Raw genomic sequence first — 22,547 nt, forward strand, 5'->3', positions numbered from 1 at the left:
GGTGGTAATGCTTTGCCGTTACTTCTTTCCTAGCCTGAAGAAGTGTGGGAATGACTTCACTGGGAATACCCTTTCGGGCTAGGATTTGGCGTTCAACCGCCACGCCGTCAAACGCAGCCGCGGTAAGTCCTGATACACGCACGGCCCCTGTTGTAACAGGTCCTCCCGAAGAGGAAGAGGCCAGGGATCTTCTATGAGCAACTCCTGAAGATCTGGATACCAGGCCCTTCTTGGCCAATCCGGAACAAAGAGTATCGCCCTTGTTCTTCTTACAATTTTTATCACCTTTGGAATGAGTGGAAGAGGAGGGAACACATATATCGACGGAAACACCCACGGTGTCACTAGGGCATCCACCACTATCGCTTGAGGCTTCCTTGACCTGGAACAATATCTCTGAAGTTTCTTGTTGAGGCGGGACGCCATCATATCTACTTGAGGAACTCCCCAACGACTTGTCACTGCTGCAAAGACCTCTTGATGAAGACCCCACTCTCCTGGATGGAGATCGTGTCTGCTGAGGAAGTCTGCTTCCCAGTTGTCCACTCCTGGAATGAAGACTGCTGACAGAGCGCTGGCATGTCTTTCCGCCCAGTGAAGAATCTTCGTGGCCTCGGCCATCGCCGCTCTGCTCCTTGTTCCGCCCTGGCGGTTTATGTACGCCACTGCTGTCACGTTATCTGACGGAATCAAGACAGGCAGACCGCGAAGATGATGTTCTGCTTGCAGGATGCCGTTGTAAATGGCCCTTAATTCCAGAATGTTTATGTGTAGACAAGCTTCCTGGCTTGACCACTTTCCTTGAAAGTTTCTTCCCTGTGTGACTGCTCCACAGCCTCTGAGGCTTGCATCTGTGGTCACCAGGATCCAATCCTGAATCCCGAACCTGCGTCCCTCCAGAAGGTGAGAACTGTGCAGCCACCACAGAAGGGAGATTCTGGTCCTGGGAGATAGAATTACTTTCCGGTGCATGTCCAGGTGAGAGCCGGACCACTGGTCCAACAGGTTCCACTGAAACACCCTGGCATGCAACCTGCCATACGGAATGGCCTCGTAGGCCACCATCTTCCCCAGCAACCGAGTGCATTGAAGAACTGACACCTTTGCTGGTTTCAGAATCTGTTTTACCATGTTCTGTATTTCCAGAGCTTTTTCTACTGGAAGAATAACTCTCTGTATCCAGAATCATACCCAGTAACGACAGCCGTGTCGTCGGATCCAACTGTGATTTTGGCAAATTTAGGGGCCAACCATGTTTTTGCCGAATTGTCAGTGAAATGGAAACATTTTTCAGCAACTGCTCCTTGGATCTCGCCTTTATGAGGAGATCGTCCAAGTACGGGATAATTGTGATTCCCTGCTTGCCCAGGAGAACCATCATTTTCGCCATCACTTTGGTGAAAATCCTCGGAGCCGTGGACAGACCAAACGGCAACATCTGAAATTGGTAATGACAATCCTGAACAGCAAATCTCAGGTAAGCCTGATGTGGAGGATATATGGGGACATGTAAGTAGGCATCCTTTATGTCGACCGACACCATAAAATCCCCCTCCTCCAGAGTGGAGATCACTGCTCGGAGAGATTCCATCTTGAATTTGAATTTTTTTAGAAACAAATTGAGGGATTTTAGGTTCAGAATCGGTCTGACTGAGGCATCCGGCTTCGGGACCACGAACAGGCTCGAATAAAAACCTTCCCCCTGTTGTGACGGGGGCACTGTGACAATTACTTGATTTTGACACAACTTTAGTATCGCAGCGCATACTACTTCCCTCTCTAGAAGAGAAGCTGGCAAGGCCGATTTGAAAAATCGGTGAGGGGGCACGTCTTGAAACTCTAACCTGTATCCTTGGGTTACTATTTCTATTATCCAAGGATCCAGGTCCGAGTGCACCCAGACCTGACCGAAGAGTCGGAGACGTGCCCCCACCGGTGCGGACTCCCGCAGAGGAGCCCCAGCGTCATGCGGTGGATTTGGTAGAAGCCGGAGAGGACTTCTGCTCTTGGGAACTTGCCACAGCCTGTGACGTTTTTCCCCTTCCTCTTCCCCTCGCAGCAAGGAAGGAGGACCCACGTCCTTTTTTGAATTTATTGGGCCGAAAGGACTGCAACTGATAGTGAGGCGATTTCTTCTGCTGTGCAGGAACATAAGGTAAAAATGAAGACTTAACCGCGGTAGCCGTAGATACCAGGTCAGTGAGGCCGTTACCAAACAAGACCCTACCGTTAAACGGTAGAGACTCCCTCGCCTTCTTAGAGTCAGCGTCAGCATTCCATTGCTAAATCCACAATGCTCTCCTCGCTGAGACTGCCATGGCATTGGCCCTTGATCCGAAAAAGGCCAATATCCCTTACCGTTTCTTTTAAATATGCTGCAGCGTCCCTAATGTGACCCAAAGTCAAAAGCACGCTATCCCTGTCCAGGGTATCTACCTCAGATGACAAGTTATCTGCCCACTTTTCAATAGTGCTACTCACCCATGCCGAAGCAACGGCCGGCCTGAGTAGCGACCCTGTAATTACATAAATGGATTTTAGTGTATTTTCCTGCTTACGATCCGCAGGAACTTTTAGGGCTGTCGTGTCAGGAGACGGAAGCGCCACCTTTTTAGAAAGACGTGATAAAGCTTTGTCTACCGTGGGGATTGACTCCCACCTTTCCCTGTCCCCAGAGGGGAATGGATATGCCACTGGAATTCTTTTGGGAACCTGTATCTTCTTGTCAGGATTTTCCCAAGCCTTTTCAAAAAGCGCGTTCAGTTCATGAGAGGGAGGAAACGTTACCTTAGGTTTCTTTCCTTTAAACATACAGACCCTAGTATCAAGAACAGCAGGGTCCTCTGATATATGCAACACTTCTTTTATCGCCACAATCATGTACTGAATACTCTTAGCCAGTTTTGGATTTAATCTGGCATCACTATAGTCGACACTGGAATCAGAGTCCGTGTCGGTATCTGTATCATGTATCTGGGTAAATGCACGTTTCTGTGACCCCGAAGGGGTCTGTGCTTGTGACAAAGCATCCTCCATGGATTTCCTCCATGTCTGGTTCTTAGACTCAGATTTATCAAATCTCTTAGTCAACCGAGTCACATTTGCGTTTAAAACACTCAACATATTTAGCCAATCATACGTCGGCGTTGCCGACACAGCCACTCTCACAGTATTGTCTGTCCCCACTCCAGCCTCCTCCTGGGAAGAGCACTCAGCCTCAGACATGTCGACACACACACGTACCGACACCCACAACCACACTGGGGCTATAGGAGACAGACCCACAACAAAGCCTGTAAGAGAGACACAGAGGGAGTTCTGCCAGCTCACAACCCAGCGCCTATCCCGGTACTGAAGCAAGTAAAAAGACTGGCCAGACCTGTTAGCGCTTTCTATATATATATATATATATATATATATAAATTGGCACCAAATCACTTGTGCACCCCCCCCCCCCCCCCCCCCCCGCTTTGCACCCTGTTACTTGTACAGCAGTGTGGAGGTCAGAGCCAGCGTCTCTGCAGCTTCTGTGAAGAGAAAATGGCGCTGGTCAGAGCTGTGTGGGCTAAGCCCCGCCTACTACATGGCGCGCTTCAGTCCCGCTTAAAATAAGAATTTACTTACCGATAATTCTATTTCTCGTAGTCCGTAGTGGATGCTGGGGACTCCGTCAGGACCATGGGGAATAGCGGCTCCGCAGGAGACAGGGCACAAAAATAAAGCTTTAGGATTAGGTGGTGTGTACTGGCTCCTCCCCCTATGACCCTCCTCCAAGCCTCAGTTAGGATACTGTGCCCGGACGAGCGTACACAATAAGGAAGGATATTGAATCCCGGGTAAGACTCATACCAGCCACACCAATCACACCGTATAACTTGTGATCTGAACCCAGTTAACAGTATGACAAACGTAGGAGCCTCTGAACAGACGGCTCACAACAATAACAACCCGAATTTGTTTGTAACAATAACTATGTACAAGTATTGCAGACAATCCGCACTTGGGATGGGCGCCCAGCATCCACTACGGACTACGAGAAATAGAATTATCGGTAAGTAAATTCTTATTTTCTCTAACGTCCTAAGTGGATGCTGGGGACTCCGTCAGGACCATGGGGATTATACCAAAGCTCCCAAACGGGCGGGAGAGTGCAGATGACTCTGCAGCACCGAATGAGAGAACTCAAGGTCCTCCTCAGCCAGGGTATCAAATTTGTAGAATTTTGCAAATGTGTTTGCCCCTGACCAAGTAGCAGCTCGGCAGAGTTGTAATGCCGAGACCCCCCGGGCAGCCGCCCAGGATGAGCCCACTTTCCTTGTGGAATGGGCCTTGACAGATTTAGGTTGTGGCAAGCCTGCCACAGAATGTGCAAGTTGAATTGTGCTACAAATCCAACGAGCAATCGTCTGCTTAGAAGCAGGAGCACCCATCTTGTTGGGTGCATACAATATAAACAGTGAGTCAGACTTTCTGACTCCCGCCGTTCTTGAAATATATATTTTCAATGCCCGGACCACGTCCAACAACTTGGAATCCTCCAAATCGTTAGTAGCCGCAGGCACCACAATAGGCTGGTTCAGGTGAAACGCTGCACCACCTTAGGCAGAAAATGAGGACGTGTCCGCAGTTCTGCCCTGTCCGTATGGAAAATCAGATATGGGCTCTTATATGATAAAGCCGCCAATTCTGATACTCTCCTGGCTGAAGCCAGGGCCAGTAGCATGGTTACTTTCCATGTAAGAAACTTCAACTCCACCGATTTGAGCGGCTCAAACCAATGGGATTTGAGAAAATCCAAGACTACATTAAGATCCCACGGTGCCACTGGGGGCACAACCGGGGGCTGTATATGTAGTACTCCTTTTACAAAAGTCTGGACTTCAGGAACTGAAGCCAATTCTTTCTGGAAGAAAATCGACAGGGCCGAAATTTGAACCTTAATGGACCCCAATTTGAGGCCCATAGACAATCCTGTTTGCAGGAAATGTAGGAATCGACCCAGTTGAAATTCCTCCGTGGGGGCCTTCCTGGCCTCACACCACGCAACATATTTTCTCCAAATGCGGTGAAAATGTTGTGCAGTCACCTCCTTCCTGGCTTTTACCAGTGTAGGAATGACCTCTTCCGGAATGCCTTTTTCCCTTAGAATTCGGCGTTCAACCGCCATGCCGTCAAACGCAGCCGCGGTAAGTCTTGGAATAGACACGGTCCCTGCTGAAGCAGGTCCGGTCTTAGAGGTAGAGGCCACGGATCCTCCGTGAGCATCTCCTGAAGTTCCGGGTACCAAGTTCTTCTTGGCCAATCCGGAGCCACTAGTATCGTTCTTACTCCCTTTTGCCGTATAATTCTCAGTATCTTTGGTATGAGAGGCAGAGGAGGGAACACATACACTGACTGGAACACCCACGGTGTTACCAGAGCGTCCACAGCTATTGCCTGAGGGTCTCTTGACCTGGCGCAATACCTGTCCAGTTTTTTGTTGAGGCGGGACGCCATCATATCCACCATTGGTTTTTCCCAACGGTTCACAATCATGTGGAAGACTTCTGGATGAAGTCCCCACTCTCCCGGGTGTAGATCGTGTCTGCTGAGGAAGTCTGCTTCCCAGTTGTCCACTCCCGGAATGAATACTGCTGACAGTGCTATCACATGATCTTCCGCCCAGCGAAGAATCCTTGCAGCTTCTGCCATTGCTGTCCTGCTTCTTGTGCCGCCCTGTCTGTTTACGTGGGCGACTGCCGTGATGTTGTCCGACTGGATCAACACCGGCTGACCCTGAAGCAGGGGTTTTGCCAGACTTAGAGCATTGTAAATCGCTCTTAGCTCCAGTATATTTATGTGAAGAGACATCTCCAGGCTTGACCATACTCCTTGGAAGTTTCTTCCCTGTGTGACCGCTCCCCAGCCTCTCAGACTGGCATCCGTGGTCACCAGGACCCAGTCCTGTATGCCGAATCTGCGGCCCTCTAACAGATGAGCACTCTGCAACCACCACAGAAGAGACACCCTTGTCCGTGGCGATAAGGTTATCCGCTGATGCATCTGCAGATGCGATCCGGACCATTTGTCCAGCAGATCCCACTGAAAAGTTCGTGCGTGGAATCTGCCGAATGGAATCGCTTCGTAAGAAGCCACCATCTTTCCCAGGACTCTTGTGCATTGATGCACAGACACTTTCCCTGGTTTTAGGAGGTTCCTGACAAGTTCGGATAACTCCCTGGCTTTCTCCTCCGGAAGAAACACCTTTTTCTGAACCGTGTCCAGAATCATTCCCAGGAACAGCAGACGTGTCGTCGGGGTCAACTGAGATTTTGGAAAATTCAGAATCCACCCGTGTTGTTGCAGCACTAGTTGGGTTAGTGCTACTCCGTCCTCCAGCTGTTCTCTGGACCTTGCCCTTATCAGGAGATCGTCCAAGTAAGGGATAATTAATACGCCTCTTCTTCGCAGAAGAATCATCATTTCGGCCATTACCTTGGTAAAGACCCGAGGTGCCGTGGACAATCCAAACGGCAGCGTCTGAACTGATAATGACAGTTTTGCACCACGAACCTGAGGTACCCTTGATGTGAAGGGCAAATTGGGACATGTAGGTAAGCATCCTTTATGTCCAGGGACACCATAAAGTCCCCTTCTTCCAGATTCGCTATCACTGCTCTGAGTGACTCCATCTTGAACTTGAATTTTTGTATGTACAGGTTCAAAGATTTCAGATTTAGAATAGGTCTTACCGAGCCGTCCGGCTTCGGTACCACAAATAGCGTGGAGTAATACCCCTTTCCCTGTTGTAGGAGGGGTACCTTGACTATCACCTGCTGAGAAAACAGCTTGTGAATGGCTTCCAATACCGTCGCCCTGTCTGAGGGAGACGTTGGCAAAGCAGACTTTAGGAACCGGCGAGGGGGAGACTTCTCGAATTCCAACCTGTAACCCTGAGATACTACCTGCAGAATCCAGGGGTCCACCTGTGAGCAAGCCCACTGTGCGCTGAAATTCTTGAGTCGACCCCCCACCGCTCCTGAGTCCGCTTGTAAGGCCCCAGCGTCATGCTGAGGGCTTTGCAGAACCCTGGGAGGGCTTCTGTTCCTGGGCAGGGGCTGCTTGCTGCCCTCTCTTACCCCTTCCTCTGCCCCGAGGCAGATATGACTGTCCTTTTGTCCGCTTGTTCTTATAGGACCGAAAGGACTGCGGCTGAAAAGACGGTGTCTTTTTCTGTTGGGAGGGGGTCTGAGGTAAAAAGGTGGATTTTCCGGCAGTTGCCGTGGCCACCAGATCCGATAGACCGACGCCAAATAATTCCTCCCCTTTATACGGCAATACTTCCATATGTCGTTTGGAATCCGCATCACCTGACCACTGTCGCGTCCATAAACTCCTTCTGGCAGATATGGACATCGCATTTACTCTCGATGCCAGAGTGCAAATATCTCTCTGAGCATCTCGCATATAAAGGAAAGCATCCTTTAATTGCTCTATAGTCAATAAAATACTGTCCCTATCCAGGGTATCAATATTTTCAGTCAGGGAATCCAACCAGACGACCCCAGCACTGCACATCCAGGCTGAGGCGATGGCTGGTCGCAGTATAACACCAGTATGTGTGTATATACTTTTTAGGGTAGTTCCCATTCTCCTATCAGCTGGATCCCTGAGGGCGGCCGTATCAGGAGACGGTAACGCCACTTGTTTTGATAAGCGTGTGAGCGCCTTATCCACCCTAGGGGGTGTTTCCCAGCGCGCCCTAACCTCTGGCGGGAAAGGGTATAATGCTAATAACTTTTTTGAAATTAGCACTTTTCTATCTGGGTTAACCCACGCTTCATCACATACATCATTTAATTCCTCTGATTCAGGAAAAACTACAGGTAGTTTTTTCACCCCCCACATAATACCCCTTTTTGTGGTACTTGCAGTATCAGAGATATGCAAAGCCTCCTTCATTGCCGTGATCATATAACGTGTGGCCCTACTTGAAAATACGTTTGTTTCATCACCGTCGACACTAGATTCAGTGTCTGTGTCTGGGTCTGTGTCGACCGACTGAGGTAAAGGGCGCTTTACAGCCCCTGACGGTGTCTGAGACGCCTGGGCAGGTACTAACTGGTTTGCCGGCCGTCTCATGTCGTCAACTGATTTTTGTAATGTGCTGACATTATCACGTAATTCCATAAACAAAGCCATCCATTCCGGTGTCGACTCCCTGGGGGGTGACATCACCATTATCGGCAATTGCTCTGCCTCCACACCAACATCGTCCTCATACATGTCGACACACACGTACCGACACACAGCAGACACACAGGGAATGCTCTTATCGAAGACAGGACCCCACTAGCCCTTTGGGGAGACAGAGGGAGAGTTTGCCAGCACACACCCAAGCGCTATAATATATATGGGAACAACCTTATATAAGTGTTGTTCTTTATAGCAGCTTAAATATATCAAAATATCGCCAAAAAAATGCCCCCCCTCTCTGTTTTACCCTGTTTCTGTAGTGCAGTGCAGGGGAGAGTCCTGGGAGCCTTCCTCACAGCGGAGCTGAGCAGGAAAATGGCGCTGTGTGCTGAGGAGAATAAGCTCCGCCCCCTATTTCGGTGGGCTTTTCTCCCGTAGTTTTAGATAACTGGCATGGGTTAAATACATACATATAGCCTCAATGGCTATATGTGATGTATTCTTTTGCCATAAAGGTATTAAATATTGCTGCCCAGGGCGCCCCCAGCAGCGCCCTGCACCCTCCGTGACCGCTTGGTGTGAAGTGTGTGACAACAATGGAGCACAGCTGCAGTGCTGTGCGCTACCTTCATGAAGACTGAAGAGCCTTCTGCCGCCTGTTTCCGGACCTTCAATCTTCAGCATCTGTAAGGGGGGTCGGCGGCGCGGCTCCGGGACGAACCCCAGGGTGAGACCTGTGTTCCGACTCCCTCTGGAGCTAATGGTGTCCAGTAGCCTAAGAATCCAATCCATCCTGCACGCAGGTGAGTTGAAATTCTCTCCCCTAAGTCCCTCGATGCAGTGAGCCTGTTGCCAGCAGGACTCACTGAAAATAAAAAACCTAAAAACTTTTTCTAAGCAGCTCTTTAGGAGAGCCACCTAGATTGCACCCTGCTCGGACGGGCACAAAAACCTAACTGAGGCTTGGAGGAGGGTCATAGGGGGAGGAGCCAGTACACACCACCTAATCCTAAAGCTTTATTTTTGTGCCCTGTCTCCTGCGGAGCCGCTATTCCCCATGGTCCTGACGGAGTCCCCAGCATCCACTTAGGACGTTAGAGAAATTTATATTTATACTGGCGGGGGTCCCTTAACTAGTGCCTAGGCACTGTTATCTCTTATGCCAGTGCTGATTGAGGTGTTCATGTCATGCTGCCCAGGCCCCCCCCCCCACTGCGCCCTGCAGTGCCGTTGTATGTGTGGGAGCATGGCGCGCGGTACCCCAACCGCCGTCTTCTGCCGTCACTGAAGTCTTCTGATCTTCTCATACTCACCCGGCTTCTGTCTTCTGGCTCTGTGAGGGGGGTGACGGCGCGGCTCCGGGAACAAGCAGCTAGGTGCACCAAGTGATCGAACTCTCTGGAGCTAATGGTGTCCAGTAGCCTAAGAAGCAGAGCCCTTGAACTCAGAAGAAGTAGGTCTGCTTCTCTCCCCTCACTCCCACGATGCAGGGAGCCTGTTGCCATCAGGTCTCCCTGAAAATAATAAACCTAATATAAGTCTTTTTCTGAGAAACTCTGGAGAGCTCCTCAGTGTGCATCTAGTCTCACTGGGCACAGAATCTAACTGAGTCTGGAGGAGGGGCATAGAGGGAGGAGCCAGTTCACACCCATTCAAAGTCTTATAGTGTGCCCATGTCTCCTGGGGATCCCGTCTATACCCCATGGTTCTTGAAGCATCCCCAGCATCCTCTAGGACGTATGAGAAATTATGCATTAACTTTAATAGTTTCTACATAATTTTATGTGGGGAAAAATTCATACATAGGCCCTTTTAGATGCACTTCAAGTGCCAAAATGAGTGCTTTTAGATTGAAATTTCCAGCATATCTGAGAAAACATACAAGTGCGTTTTAACATGGGTTTCCAAATAATGTGAAAAAAACTAATTGTGTATTTTTACTATATGCAGTTTTACCACATTCCCTAGATACAGTTTACCAACAATAGCGTGTTTTCAGAGACCGTCTATATTTCTTATTTTACTAATCCCAGTTTAGAAGGCTGTCTGAATGAGTAATCTTTCTTCCAGTTGCTTTGCTACACCTGTTGGTAAATGTACCAAGCTTAACCCTTTGCCTGTAAAGAAAGTGACGTACGTATGTACACATTTATAGATATACAATGTAGGTGTAGAATAGGCAACATAAATTATCTCAGCAAATCTATTTCTGTATTTTGTGACGTACGTATGTACACATTTATAGATATACAATGTAGGTGTAGAATAGGCAACATAAATTATCTCAGCAAATCTATTTCTGTATTTTTAGAATACCTTTTTTACTTAATCACTATTTCCTTATATAATGCTAACAAAGAGCACTAAATACAATAGCAAAAGACATGAGCATGCTACTGTTTTCTAGTGCAGACACGAGCCGAGTCACGCTGGTATATGAGCGGATGAGCCCAAGCCTAACAACCAGGTACATCAGCTTAATACCACTAATGGCTGTTGAGGTTATTTTACAATGTATAGAACACTATAATACTATACCTTTCCACAGCAGAGTATATCTGCGAGCTACTAATGTGTACGTCAAATAAATACCTTCATTATGCAGGCTTGTTCTAATGACACTCCCAGCTATAACAGAAAATTAGCTGTAATTGCAAATGTGTATCCACGTGGATAATTAATTATCGTGTTCTGATACATGTTGTAACTTGCAGCTAGTCTAACAGTTTTTCTTGTAATGCAATATATCAGTAGAATACATTTGCACATATTGCACGGTGGTTAGATTTGGTAAGCAGACCACAGCCCTCACTTTATGGAAGAAAAATCTACTTATTCCTTGTCATTATACAAAAGGTGATACAAAAACATTTTACATTATGTTACCAATCTATTAATGTGAAAATAAGGTTGTTAAGTAATAACAAATAAGTTTAAGAGTATCAACTGAATGGAGGGATTTATAATTCTGTCATAAATGGGCAGTGGCATCACAAGGCGGATGTGGAGGGTCACAAGGCGGATGTGGAGACACCAAAATGTCGGCTCCTCCGCAGTGACAGGAGCTGCAGTGTGACAGTCTCCTACAGCACCTGGCTCCTGTCATAGAAGAGGAGCTGACAGATCCGGTGGCATGCCCAGAGATGCAGGGCATGCCTCCAGAGTGATGATCTTGGGATCCCCAGCGAGGTCCCCCCCTTCCCTTATATATAACCACGCCCCCTTTTGCCACAAACGCGCCCACGGTGCGCTGGGAGATCAACAGTGCACACTGGGTGTCACAACTCCCGGTGACACCTCTGTAAATGGGGGAACACCACTCTACTTTTCACAAATACTATACACCCCCCTATCCAACTAACAGAACGGCAGGGTACCACCTGCCCTTGCTGGAAGTTAAATTGCTGCATTCTCCCAAAGTACCAGCGCAGTGTATATAGAATGTGAGTAGTGCACAGATCCATATGTTAATAACCTGACAACCTTACTCTATACCCCATATGTTCAAAATATTCAAGGCTGTTAAGCATGGAGGACACATGGATTAGATGTGTCAACAAGAAAGTAAGGAGTTCTAATGTGACACCAGCAGTTCTAGCATGTAGAGGATTTATCAAGGATAGCATATTCAATGTAAACTGGACAGGATCTTACGCCTAGGGGTGATCCTATCCTCTGAGTGTATGATGCAGCACAGGCAGGGACGAGGGCTCTGGAAGGAACCCATCCCTGCGATGTGCTGTGACGGTTACCAGGGCTTCTGCGCATGCACTGTAAGCTAAGACCACACAAGCACAGAGGCCACTTGCAGGAGAACCCTCCAACGGCTACAAACGCAATGTGAAGCCCACAGGCTACAATGGGGTTACTGACATCTTCAGATGGCGGTAGATGCAGGAGCCAATATCGGGAATGCATCTGATTGCGGTGACCCCGACCTTTCATGCATCTGATAAGTGCTGCCAGACTGACTGAGCAGCTTCTACTGTGCTTGCAGTTGTGAGAGACACTGCACAATATCCCGGGCTGGTTGCCATAGCGGCAGGTGGCGGAGCCGGCAGCGGGGGCGGAGGCAGTGCTGGGAGATGAGCTCATCTCTGCGCCGCCTCTCCCTATGTAGTGAACGGACCCGGGAAACCGTTCACGCTGCCACTGACCTGGTATTCAACCCGGGAAAAACACTGCTTTATTCCCAGGTTGAATTACTGGGTCAGGCGACCCGGAAATTAGACCATGGCCCTTTCACACTGTACACCAACCTGTGTCGATCCGGCAATATGCCGGATCGATACCGGGTTATTTGTGCGGTGTGAAAGGGGTATAATAGGATCACTGCTAGTACACAAACTAGGCCTAGCAGTTTATTTTAAACAAAACAAAAAAAAAAAGTGATAATTAGGTTACTACAAATTACATCTGAACCTTGGCCAGAAATATCGGGGATGATTTGTAGCTGCAATATAGTTTGCATTGTGCTGTGTGCATCTGTTACTCACAATGACATCATGCTGGCCCAGGACAGGCATCTCCCACAGGGACTGATTGGTAAAACGGTTGAAGTAATAAGGACGACTCTCCCTCTTACTCCAGCACTTCTCCCATCCAGCTTGCAAAAGCTCATCTAGGGAGAGATAGGAGATATGAGTGCCACATATTATATTGCAGAGCGGACCCCACTAGAAGGCACTGCATTACCTGGCAAATCTGATAAAGGGCGGGGAGGTCGAGGTGAACTTGATGTACTTGGGGACAGGCTGATCAAGGCGGCATCTTCCTGAGAATTTCCATGATTATCACGGGCCATCTTTCTATGGACAAACTAGTGATGCAAAAACGGACACATGATTACTGGAGTCAGGTGATCTGATCCCTAGGTTTATGAAAGATCTCGGATATAAAGGCTTGTGCATCAGGATGCTGTACACATGATGCAAAGAAGTCTGTTAAATAACAATACAAGAGTGTGTAGCTAGCATTTGTTTACTGGACTGATTTATACAAAGCTAATCTTCTGTAGAGATCACATATATAAAATCATATTGGCTAGGCAATGCATGTGTTTTTTTTCTTTTCTTTTAAACATTGTCTTTTAGTAATGTTTTATATATTTTGTTACTATGTACCTGATTCACAATAAGAACTGCAGTATTTGGAGCGTGTTACCCTATTATGAATTATGTATGGAATCCTTAAAAGCTGATTATGTTAAACACCAATGTATCATGGCTTATTTATTATCAGTGATCATACAATGTTGCATCCGAGCACCCACATAATGTACTGGATACGTTTCAGCATGGGTATAGTATTATCCAGTAACAAGCAATTAATACACAAACGTATTATTCGCTTTGCAGCTTCATGCTCTGGCTTCTCGTGTTGCCCTTCATTACTATAATGATGTGAGCACCGTGTAAATGGAACGACACCAGGGCTGCATTGTGAGTATTATGCGGAGAGATTGTAAGGAGCAATAAAGGATACATAAAATGGACACAGAAATAGCGCACAGTGCGTACACACATCCATGTATATCCATAGAGCCACAGACCACTCCTCCATACAAAGCGCCCTAGCACTTCTGATCATGTCTGCAGGCTACACCACAGCAGCCGCCAGCCTCGCACCGAGCAAACGCCACAGAGGACGGACCGGGCTGCGGCGGACATGTACCTCCGTGTATGTGGTAAACAGCTACATAGCGTGACTCCCGCTCCATGACTCGTCTCACGCACACACAACCGCACAGTTACAAACACTACGCACACCCACAAAGCACCAACATATAGACCCGCACACACCGCCACTCGCTGAAGATTTTATTTATTCATATTTATTATTATTCGCTTCCTTCTCGTTTTGGCGCGCTCAAGCAGTCGCTTTTCCCCATCGTGATCGCGCCCCACAGAGCGCGCTCCCCGGGCGGTTCTAAGATGGCGTTAGCAGCTACGCTGGCGGCTCAGGCATTGCAGTTGTTTTGCGGGTTTGTTGGGGCGTGCTCGGGGCGGGGGCTGGGCCTGCGGGGACTCGGGACTTTGCGGCACCAGACGGTTCGGGTGTCAGGCCGTGGAACGCCCCGGGAGCCTCACCTGGGGCCGAGGCAATCTCCGTCACTGACTCCTGTCCGTTCGCTGCTATCCCGCCTCCGCCTCTCCCTCCCCGCCGGGGCCGCCATCTTGTATTCCAGCCCCGGCCCTGTGCAGTGCGCATGCTCTGCCCACCATTGTTGCTCGACTGACCCGTGCCTCCATCTTTGTTGTGGCAGAGTAGCAGAAATCGATTTTTTTTTTGGTACGGTAAATACGAGTTGTTGTTTTTTGTTTGTTGTCTTTATAAAGGAAAGTACAATTAGTTGTGGGGTATTTTATACTGCATTATGTGTTCGCTTACCTCCCAACATGACCCTCTCCACGATGCTGAAGTTAGCTTCTTATTCAGCCAGCTTCTTATTCACTACTTATTCGATCTCCAGCTTCTTATTCAAAAAATGTAGTTTTGCAAGGGTTAACTAGTCTTGGGCCACAAATTTGACACCTGAAATCAACAGAGGGTGGTCACTTACATATCACCCACTTGTATTTTGTTTGGCCCAACGCTGTTTTGGGCATGAAATACACAGGCAAAGTGGGCACAAACACAATATTTTACCATTTTGAATAAGTAGCTGTAGTTTTGCAAGGGTTAACTAGTCTTGGGCCACAAATTTGACCCCTGAAATCAACAGAGGGTGGTCACTTGTATTTTGCCTGGCCCAACGCTGTTTTGGCCATGAAATACACTGGCAAAGTGGGCACACACACCATATTTTACCATTTTGAATAAGTAACTGTAGTTTTGCAAGGGTTAACTAGTCTTGGGCCACAAATTTGACCCCTGAACTCAACAGAGGGGTCACTTGCATGTGACCCACTTGTATTTTTCCTGGCCCAACGCTGTTTTGGCCATGAAATACACTGGCAAAGTGGGCACACACACCATATTTTACCATTTTGAATAAGTAACTGTAGTTTTGCAAGGGTTAACTAGTCTTGGGCCACAAATTTGACACCTGAAATCAACAGAGGGTGGTCACTTACATATCACCCACTTGTATTTTGTTTGGCCCAACGCTGTTTTGGGCATGAAATACACAGGCAAAGTGGGCACAAACACCATATTTGTCACGATCCGGGTATCTGGACGCCATTTCTTACCCATCAGATGCCTCCTAAGGCTGGCTCAGCGCTCCAGCACCGGATCCCATCTGTTATCCTAATGTTCACATTCCTGCATCCTCTCCTGTCTCTCTGAGACGCTGTCACAGTAACGCCATAATACATCTGGCATGGCGTCTCCCGCGGCCTCCGCCGCCGTCCCTGAGCTTCTGCATGCAGAGTGTCAGAGTGGATTACGTCAGCCGCGGCCTCCGCTGTGTCCGCGTGGTTGGATGTGCACTTGTCTGCCTGGCGTCTCCTGTCTCCAGTGGCCGGCGCCGCCATTACTGTTTTCATTACCACATGGATTACAAACCAAACTTCCCTCCAAGTGTCTGCATGGGCGCAGCCATCTTGGATTCTGTCAGCTGATCATTTCCTCCAATCTGTTGTCAGTATTGTTAATCTGCATAATTGCCTAGCCAATCCCTTCCTTGCTGCAGGTATAAATACACTGTGCCTGAGCAAGGAAGGCATCAGTGCTTTGGTTGTCAAACCTAGTTCCTGTTTGTCTCTTTCCTGTGATTGTCTTCCAGGTTCCAGCTCCTGTCTCAAGACTTCCACCATAGAGACCCGCACCAGCATTCCACCTGCGGTGTAGCCTGACTCTCCGATCCATTTTGGATTCATCTGTTTCCAGCCACAACTTTACCTGCTTCCAGCCCAGCTTCCAGCAGAGTACAGCTTCTCTTAAAGGGCCGGTGTCCTTTCTACAGTTTACCACTCTCCACCGGTATTATTATTTCTCCGCTCTCAAGCTCTACATTTCATTCATATTGCATCGCTCTCAAGCTTCATTTATTATTTAACTGGTTCCAGCCAGTATCCACTCCGTGCCAACATCTGTCTGGTTCCAACCAGAACCCACAGCAGCTATCAGAATCAGCTTTATTGGCCAGGTGTACTCACGTACACTAGGAATTCTTTGTGGTACAATGCATCGCCAAGCAGCAACATGAAGGGGGAATACATAGCATACGAAGGGGGAAGAACATGGCATACATTACACGTATGAGTTGATACTGCACATTGCAACTGTACAATAGACTCAACATATTAGACATATTATACATGTAGGACTAAACACAAAGGCTGCTTGGCAGAGCAGCACCGAGGCAGCCATCCGCGGCGCCAACTAGAACTCAAACAATGCACATAATACAGAAGATTTAAGTATTACATCAAAAGAAACCACACAGACAATAAAGACAGAAAGCATAATGCAGGGTTGGTGTAAGCATTTTGGGTAATAACCTCCAGGGGTTGTGTATTCCATCCTCACAAGGTACCAGGTGCGGCAGCCATCTTAGGCGCTCTGCGTAGGATTACCCAGGGTGGAATAGTCCACCCCTAGAAGAGAACACAAAACGGGGAGATTGCAGAGTCCTTAGGTTCAGAGTAGGGTTCCAGTAAAACCATCAGGTCCATGTATTTTTCATCCCATCCACAAGTTTACCAGATAAGGCAGCCATGTTGGGCGCACTACGAAGGTTACACAGTGGGAGATGAGCCATACAAGGGCCAAATGCATTCACGAGAAAACTGACACGAGTGTAGGAGTATGCTATACCCTGCATGGAAAGATCCAAATGAAGCACACCCTGCCCATGGAGGAACCATCCGAGGCAGCCATGTGAGGCGCACTGTGTAGGTTACTGCTGGCAGGGTGTGCAACCAATGGAGGTACACATTACAGGAATAGCACACAGTGGGGGGAAAGTACCCTGTAAGAAGAAAGAAAAGAAAGACACATTTGCAGGAAAACATTAATTTGTGAAAATGATAAATGTCCTGGTCTCATGAGAGCAGTGCGGGTGTGTGTGAGAGTGTGGGGAGCAGTGCGGGTGGGTGTAAGAATGTGGAGTGCACACTAATGTCCAATGGAATTGACCCAGCAAAATCTGGTCCTGATGCGCACGCCCCTCAGTTCCCTGCTCAGCTTGAGGGGTAGTCTTGGGGGCACTCATGATGTTCTTGGACAGAGAAGTAGTAGGCATTGGTCCTGGTGGTCTCAAGGCAGAGGTGAGGAGAGGCCACATGATGGTCCCGAGTTGCAGTGTTTGGGGAAATTGTATTATGCGAGATTTTAGCGTAGTTCAAATCCAGTTCAAACTCCGGTTCTAACTCCATTCTTAAATCATATTCTTCACAATTGCAAGCAGGCCAAGTCCTGACTGCAGGCCTTGATAATATTGCTCTTAAATGCTTCAACTATATCAGCTGGCAAAGGGGGAGGTATGCAATCAGAAGTTCAGCTAATTAACAGAGGTTATTTTGCATTGAAGAAGGATCACAGACATTTGCAGACAAACTTCCTTGGGGTGTGAAAAGTGTAGCCAGAGAGAGATGAGAGACTCAGATATACAAGCATGAAGATGGTGTTTTTACCTGTGAAGAGAGGAGAAATGGTTTTCAGTTCCGGTTCTAACTCCATTCTTAAATCATTTCATTTACAGCAGTCCAGCTTTCCCTGGAACACCAGCTGGTACGATCCTGGGCTTTCTTCATTGCTACAGTCGGGCCTGGTAAGGACTTTCCAACTCGCAGATAATAAGAACTGTCTCATACTACCAGAGCTCTGTGGCCCCTGCCACCCTGTAGTACCCAGGAACTGTATTATTTCTCTGCTGATTTTATGTTTCTTTTACTGCTACTGTGATGCATGGAGTTTGTCATAAATAAACATCATTGACTTTTATTCAAGTTGTCGTGGTCACGCCTTCGGGCGGTTATTCTTCATGTTACTTACATGTCCAGGGGTCTGATACAACCTCCCAGGTTCCAGTACATCTCAGCCCCTACAACTGAGGCTGCCTCCCGTCAGCTCAGGCCCTCAGTTGTGACAATATTTTACCATTTTGAATAAGTAGCTGTAGTTTTGCAAGGGTTAACTAGTCTTGGGCCACAAATTTGACCCCTGAAATCAACAGAGGGTGGTCACTTGCATGTGACCCACTTGTATTTTGCCTGGTCCAACGCTGTTTTGGCCATGAAATACACTGGCAAAGTGGGCACACACACCATATTTTACCATTTTGAATAAGTAGCTGTAGTTTTGCAAGGGTTAACTAGTCTTGGGCCACAAATTTGACACCTGAAATCAACAGAGAGTGGTCACTTGCATGTGACCCACTTGTATTTTGCCTGGCCCAACGCTGTTTTGGGCATTAAATACAGTGGCAAAGTGGGCACAAACACCATATTTTGCCATTTTGAATAAGTAGCTGTAGTTTTGCAAGGGTTAACTAGTCTTGGGCCACAAATTTGACTCCTGAACTCAACAGAGGGGTCACTTGCATGTGACCCACTTGTATTTCTCTAACGTCCTAGTGGATGCTGGGAACTCCGTAAGGACCATGGGGAATAGCAGGCTCCGAAGGAGGCTGGGCACTCTAGAAAGATCTTAGACTACCTGGTGTGCACTGGCTCCTCCCACTATGACCCTCCTCCAAGCCTCAGTTAGATTTCGTGCCCGGCCGAGGTTGGATGCACACTAGGGGCTCTCCTGAGCTCTTAGAAAGTTATAGTCTTAGAATTTGTTATTTTCAGTGAGACCTGCTGGCAACAGGCTCACTGCAGCGAGGGACTAAGGGGAGAAGAAGCGAACTCGCCTGCTTGCAGCCGGATTGGGCTTCTTAGGCTACTGGACACCATTAGCTCCAGAGGGATCGACCGCAGGCCCAGCCTTGATGTTCGGTCCCGGAGCCGCGCCGCCGTCCCCCTTACAGAGCCAGAAGCAAGAAGATGGTCCGGAAAATCGGCGGCATGAAGACATCCTGTCTTCACCAAGGTAGCGCACAGCACTGCAGCTGTGCGCCATTGCTCCTCATACACACTTCACACTCCGGTCACTGAGGGTGCAGGGCGCTGGGGGGGGCGCCCTGAGGCAGCAATAAAAACACCTTGGCTGGCTAAAATACCTCAATATATAGCCCCTGGGGCTATATGTGAGGTAAATACCCCTGCCAGAATCCCATAAAAAGCGGGAGAATATGCCGCGAAAAAGGGGCGGAGCCTATCTCCTCAGCACACTGGCGCCATTTTTCCCTCACAGCTCGGCTGGAAGGAAGCTCCCTGGCTCTTCCCTGCAATTCTACAGTACAGTAAGAGGGAAAAGAGAGGGGGGGCATTAAAATTGGCACTGTATACAGTATATTATATAAAAAGCAGCTATTAGGGACATAACTCAGTTAGTCCCTGTATATATATATATATATATATATAGCGCTCTGGTGTGTGCTGGCATACTCTTACTCTGTCCCCCCAAAGGGCTTTTGTGGGTCCTGTCCTCTGTTTGAGCATTCCCTGTGTGTGTGGAGTGTGTCGGTACAGCTGTGTCGACATGTTTGAGGAGGATAATGATGTGGAGGGGGAGCAGATGCCTTTAGCAGGGATGTCACCCCCTGGGGGTCAGACACCTGAGTGGATGGTATTATGGCAGGAAATGAGTGCACGTATAGACTCCTTACATAAAAAAATTGACGACATGCCGACTGTGGGACAGCCGAGTCTTCAGCTCGTGCCTGTCCAGGTGTCTCAAAAGTCATCAGGGGCTCTGAAACGCCCGTTATCTCAGGTGGCACAAGTAGATGTCGACACGGATACTGACACCAGTGTCGACGACGATGAGTCAAATTTAATGCCCGTTAAGGCCATTCACTGCATGATTGAGGCAATGAAAGAGGTGTTAAATATTTCTGATTTACATCCAGGTACCACAAAAAAGGGTATTATGTTTGGGGAGAAAAAACTACCTGTAGTTTTTCCCCCGTCCGATGAATTAAATGAAGTGTGTGAAGAAGCGTGGGCTTCCCCTGATAAGAAATTGGTAATTCCTAAGAAGCTACTAATGGCGTTCCCTTTCCCGCCAGAGGATAGGTTACGTTGGGAAACACCCCCGAGGGTGGATAAAGCGCTCACACGTTTGTCTAAAAAGGTGGCACTACCGTCCCAGGATACGGCCGCCCTTAAGGAACCTGCTGATAGAAAGCAGGAGGCGATCCTGAAGTCTGTATATACACACTCAGGCATTATACTCAGACCAGCTATTGCGTCAGCATGGATGTGCAGTGCTGCCGCTGCGTGGTCAGATAAACTGTCAGAAAATATTGACACGTTAGACAGAGACACGATCCTGCTAACAATTGACCATATAAAAGACTCAGTCTTATACATGAGAGATGCACAGAGGGAAATCTGCCGACTGGCATCTAAAATAAGTGCATTATCTATCTCTGCTAGGAGATGCTTATGGACTCGCCAGTGGACTGGAGATGCAGATTCCAAAAGGCACATGGAAGTCTTGCCTTATAAGGGGGAGGAATTATTTGGGGATGGTCTCTCCGACCTAGTTTCCACAGCAACGTCTGGGAAGTCAGCATTTTTACCCCATGTCCCCTCACAGCCTAAGAAGGCGCCATTTTATCAGGTTCAGTCCTTTCGGTCCCAGAAAAACAAGCGGGGAAAAGGAGGGTCTTTTCTGTCAAGAGGCAGAGGCAGGGGAAAAAGGCTGCAGCAAACAGCAGGTTCCCAGGAACAAAAGTCCTCCCCCCGCTTCCTCTTCCAAGTCCGCCGCATGACGGTGGGGCTTCACAGGCGGAGCCAGGTACGGTGGGGGCCCGCCTCAGGAATTTCAGCGATCAGTGGGCCCGCTCACAGGTGGATCCCTGGATCCTTCAAATAGTATCTCAGGGATACAGGCTGGAATTCGAGGCGACTCCACCCCGCCGTTTCCTAAAATCCGCCTTGCCGATTGCTCCCTCAGACAGGGAGGCGGTGCTAGCAGCGATTCACAAGCTGTATTCCCAGCAGGTGATAATCAAGGTACCCCTACTTCAACAAGGCCGGGGTTACTATTCCACACTATTTGTGGTGCCGAAACCGGACGGTTCGGTGAGACCCATTTTAAATTTGAAATCCTTGAACACATACATAAAAAAATTCAAGTTCAAGATGGAATCGCTCAGGGCGGTTATTGCAAGCCTGGACGAGGGGGATTACATGGTATCCCTGGACATCAAGGATGCTTACCTGCATGTCCCCATTTACAATTCTCACCAGGAGTACCTCAGATTTGTGGTACAGGACTGCCATTACCAATTCCAGACGCTGCCGTTTGGACTCTCCACGGCACCAAGGGTATTTACCAAGGTTATGGCGGAAATGATGATACTCCTTCGAAAAAAGGGAGTTTTAATTATCCCATACTTGGACGATCTCCTAATAAAGGCACGATCCAAGGAACAGTTGTTAGTGGGAGTAGCACTATCTCAGGAAGTGCTGAGCCAGCACGGCTGGATTCTGAATATCCCAAAGTCACAGCTGGTCCCCACGACACGTCTAATGTTCCTGGGAATGATTCTGGACACGGCCCAGAAAAAAGTGTTTCTCCCGGAGGAGAAAGCCAGGGAGTTGTCTTCTCTAGTCAGAGACCTCCTAAAACCAAAACAGGTATCGGTGCATCACTGCACGCGGGTCCTGGGAAAGATGGTAGCTTCTTACGAAGCAATTCCATTCGGCAGGTTCCATGCCAGGATTTTTCAGTGGGACCTGTTGGACAAGTGGTCCGGATCGCATCTTCAGATGCATCGTTTAATAACCCTGTCTCCACGAACCAGGGTGTCTCTTCTGTGGTGGCTGCACAGTGCTCATCTTCTGGAGGGCCGCAGATTCGGCATACAGGACTGGGTCCTGGTGACCACGGATGCCAGCCTACGAGGCTGGGGGGCAGTCACAAAGGGAAGAAATTTCCAAGGACTATGGTCAAGTCAGGAGACTGCCCTTCACATAAATATTCTGGAACTAAGGGCCATTTACAATGCCCTAAGTCAAGCAAAATCCCTGCTCCTACACCAGCCGGTGCTGATCCAGTCAGACAACATCACGGCAGTCGCCCATGTGAATCGACAGGGCGGCACAAGAAGCAGGACGGCGATGGCAGAAGCCACAAAAATTCTCCGATGGGCGGAGAATCATGTACTAGCACTGTCAGCAGTGTTCATCCCGGGAGTGGACAACTGGGAAGCAGACTTTCTCAGCAGGCACGACCTCCACCCGGGAGAGTGGGGACTTCATCCAGAAGTCTTCCAAATGATTGTAAATCAATGGGGTTGTCCACAGGTGGACATGATGGCGTCCCGCCTAAACAAAAAACTAGAGAAGTATTGCGCCAGGTCAAGA

The 22,547-nt window shown here is 48.4% G+C and overlaps 1 protein-coding gene and 1 long non-coding RNA gene across 8 annotated transcripts in view; one reads left to right on the forward strand and one right to left on the reverse strand.

Moving 5' to 3' along the window:
* PCIF1 (phosphorylated CTD interacting factor 1) overlaps window positions 1-14,677 on the reverse strand; it is a 216,138-nt gene extending 201,461 nt beyond the window's left edge. For 2 of the 7 annotated variants that reach the window (XM_063960476.1, XM_063960469.1), the window contains exons 1-3: window positions 13,699-13,780; window positions 12,871-12,994; window positions 12,672-12,796 (exon numbers count right to left, since the gene is read on the reverse strand). In XM_063960476.1, coding sequence (XP_063816546.1) covers window positions 12,672-12,796; window positions 12,871-12,994; window positions 13,699-13,764 — 315 coding nt within the window. In that variant the 5' untranslated portion in view covers window positions 13,765-13,780. Of the gene's footprint in view, window positions 1-12,671; window positions 12,797-12,870; window positions 12,995-13,694; window positions 13,781-13,848; window positions 13,928-13,976; window positions 14,064-14,264; window positions 14,355-14,565 lie in introns of those variants that run through there. The other 5 variants (XM_063960475.1, XM_063960472.1, XM_063960474.1 and 2 more) reach the window with 5 other exon arrangements.
* On the forward strand, window positions 14,336-18,071 carry LOC135055901 (uncharacterized). Its single transcript, XR_010243847.1, has 3 exons — window positions 14,336-14,466; window positions 15,905-16,101; window positions 17,825-18,071. It is a non-coding gene; the product is annotated as an uncharacterized LOC135055901 (long non-coding RNA).
* Window positions 18,072-22,547: the final 4,476 nt, after the last annotated feature.

This window comes from Pseudophryne corroboree, chromosome 3 (assembly GCF_028390025.1).
Source record: "Pseudophryne corroboree isolate aPseCor3 chromosome 3, aPseCor3.hap2, whole genome shotgun sequence".
Lineage (NCBI taxonomy): Eukaryota > Metazoa > Chordata > Amphibia > Anura > Myobatrachidae > Pseudophryne > Pseudophryne corroboree.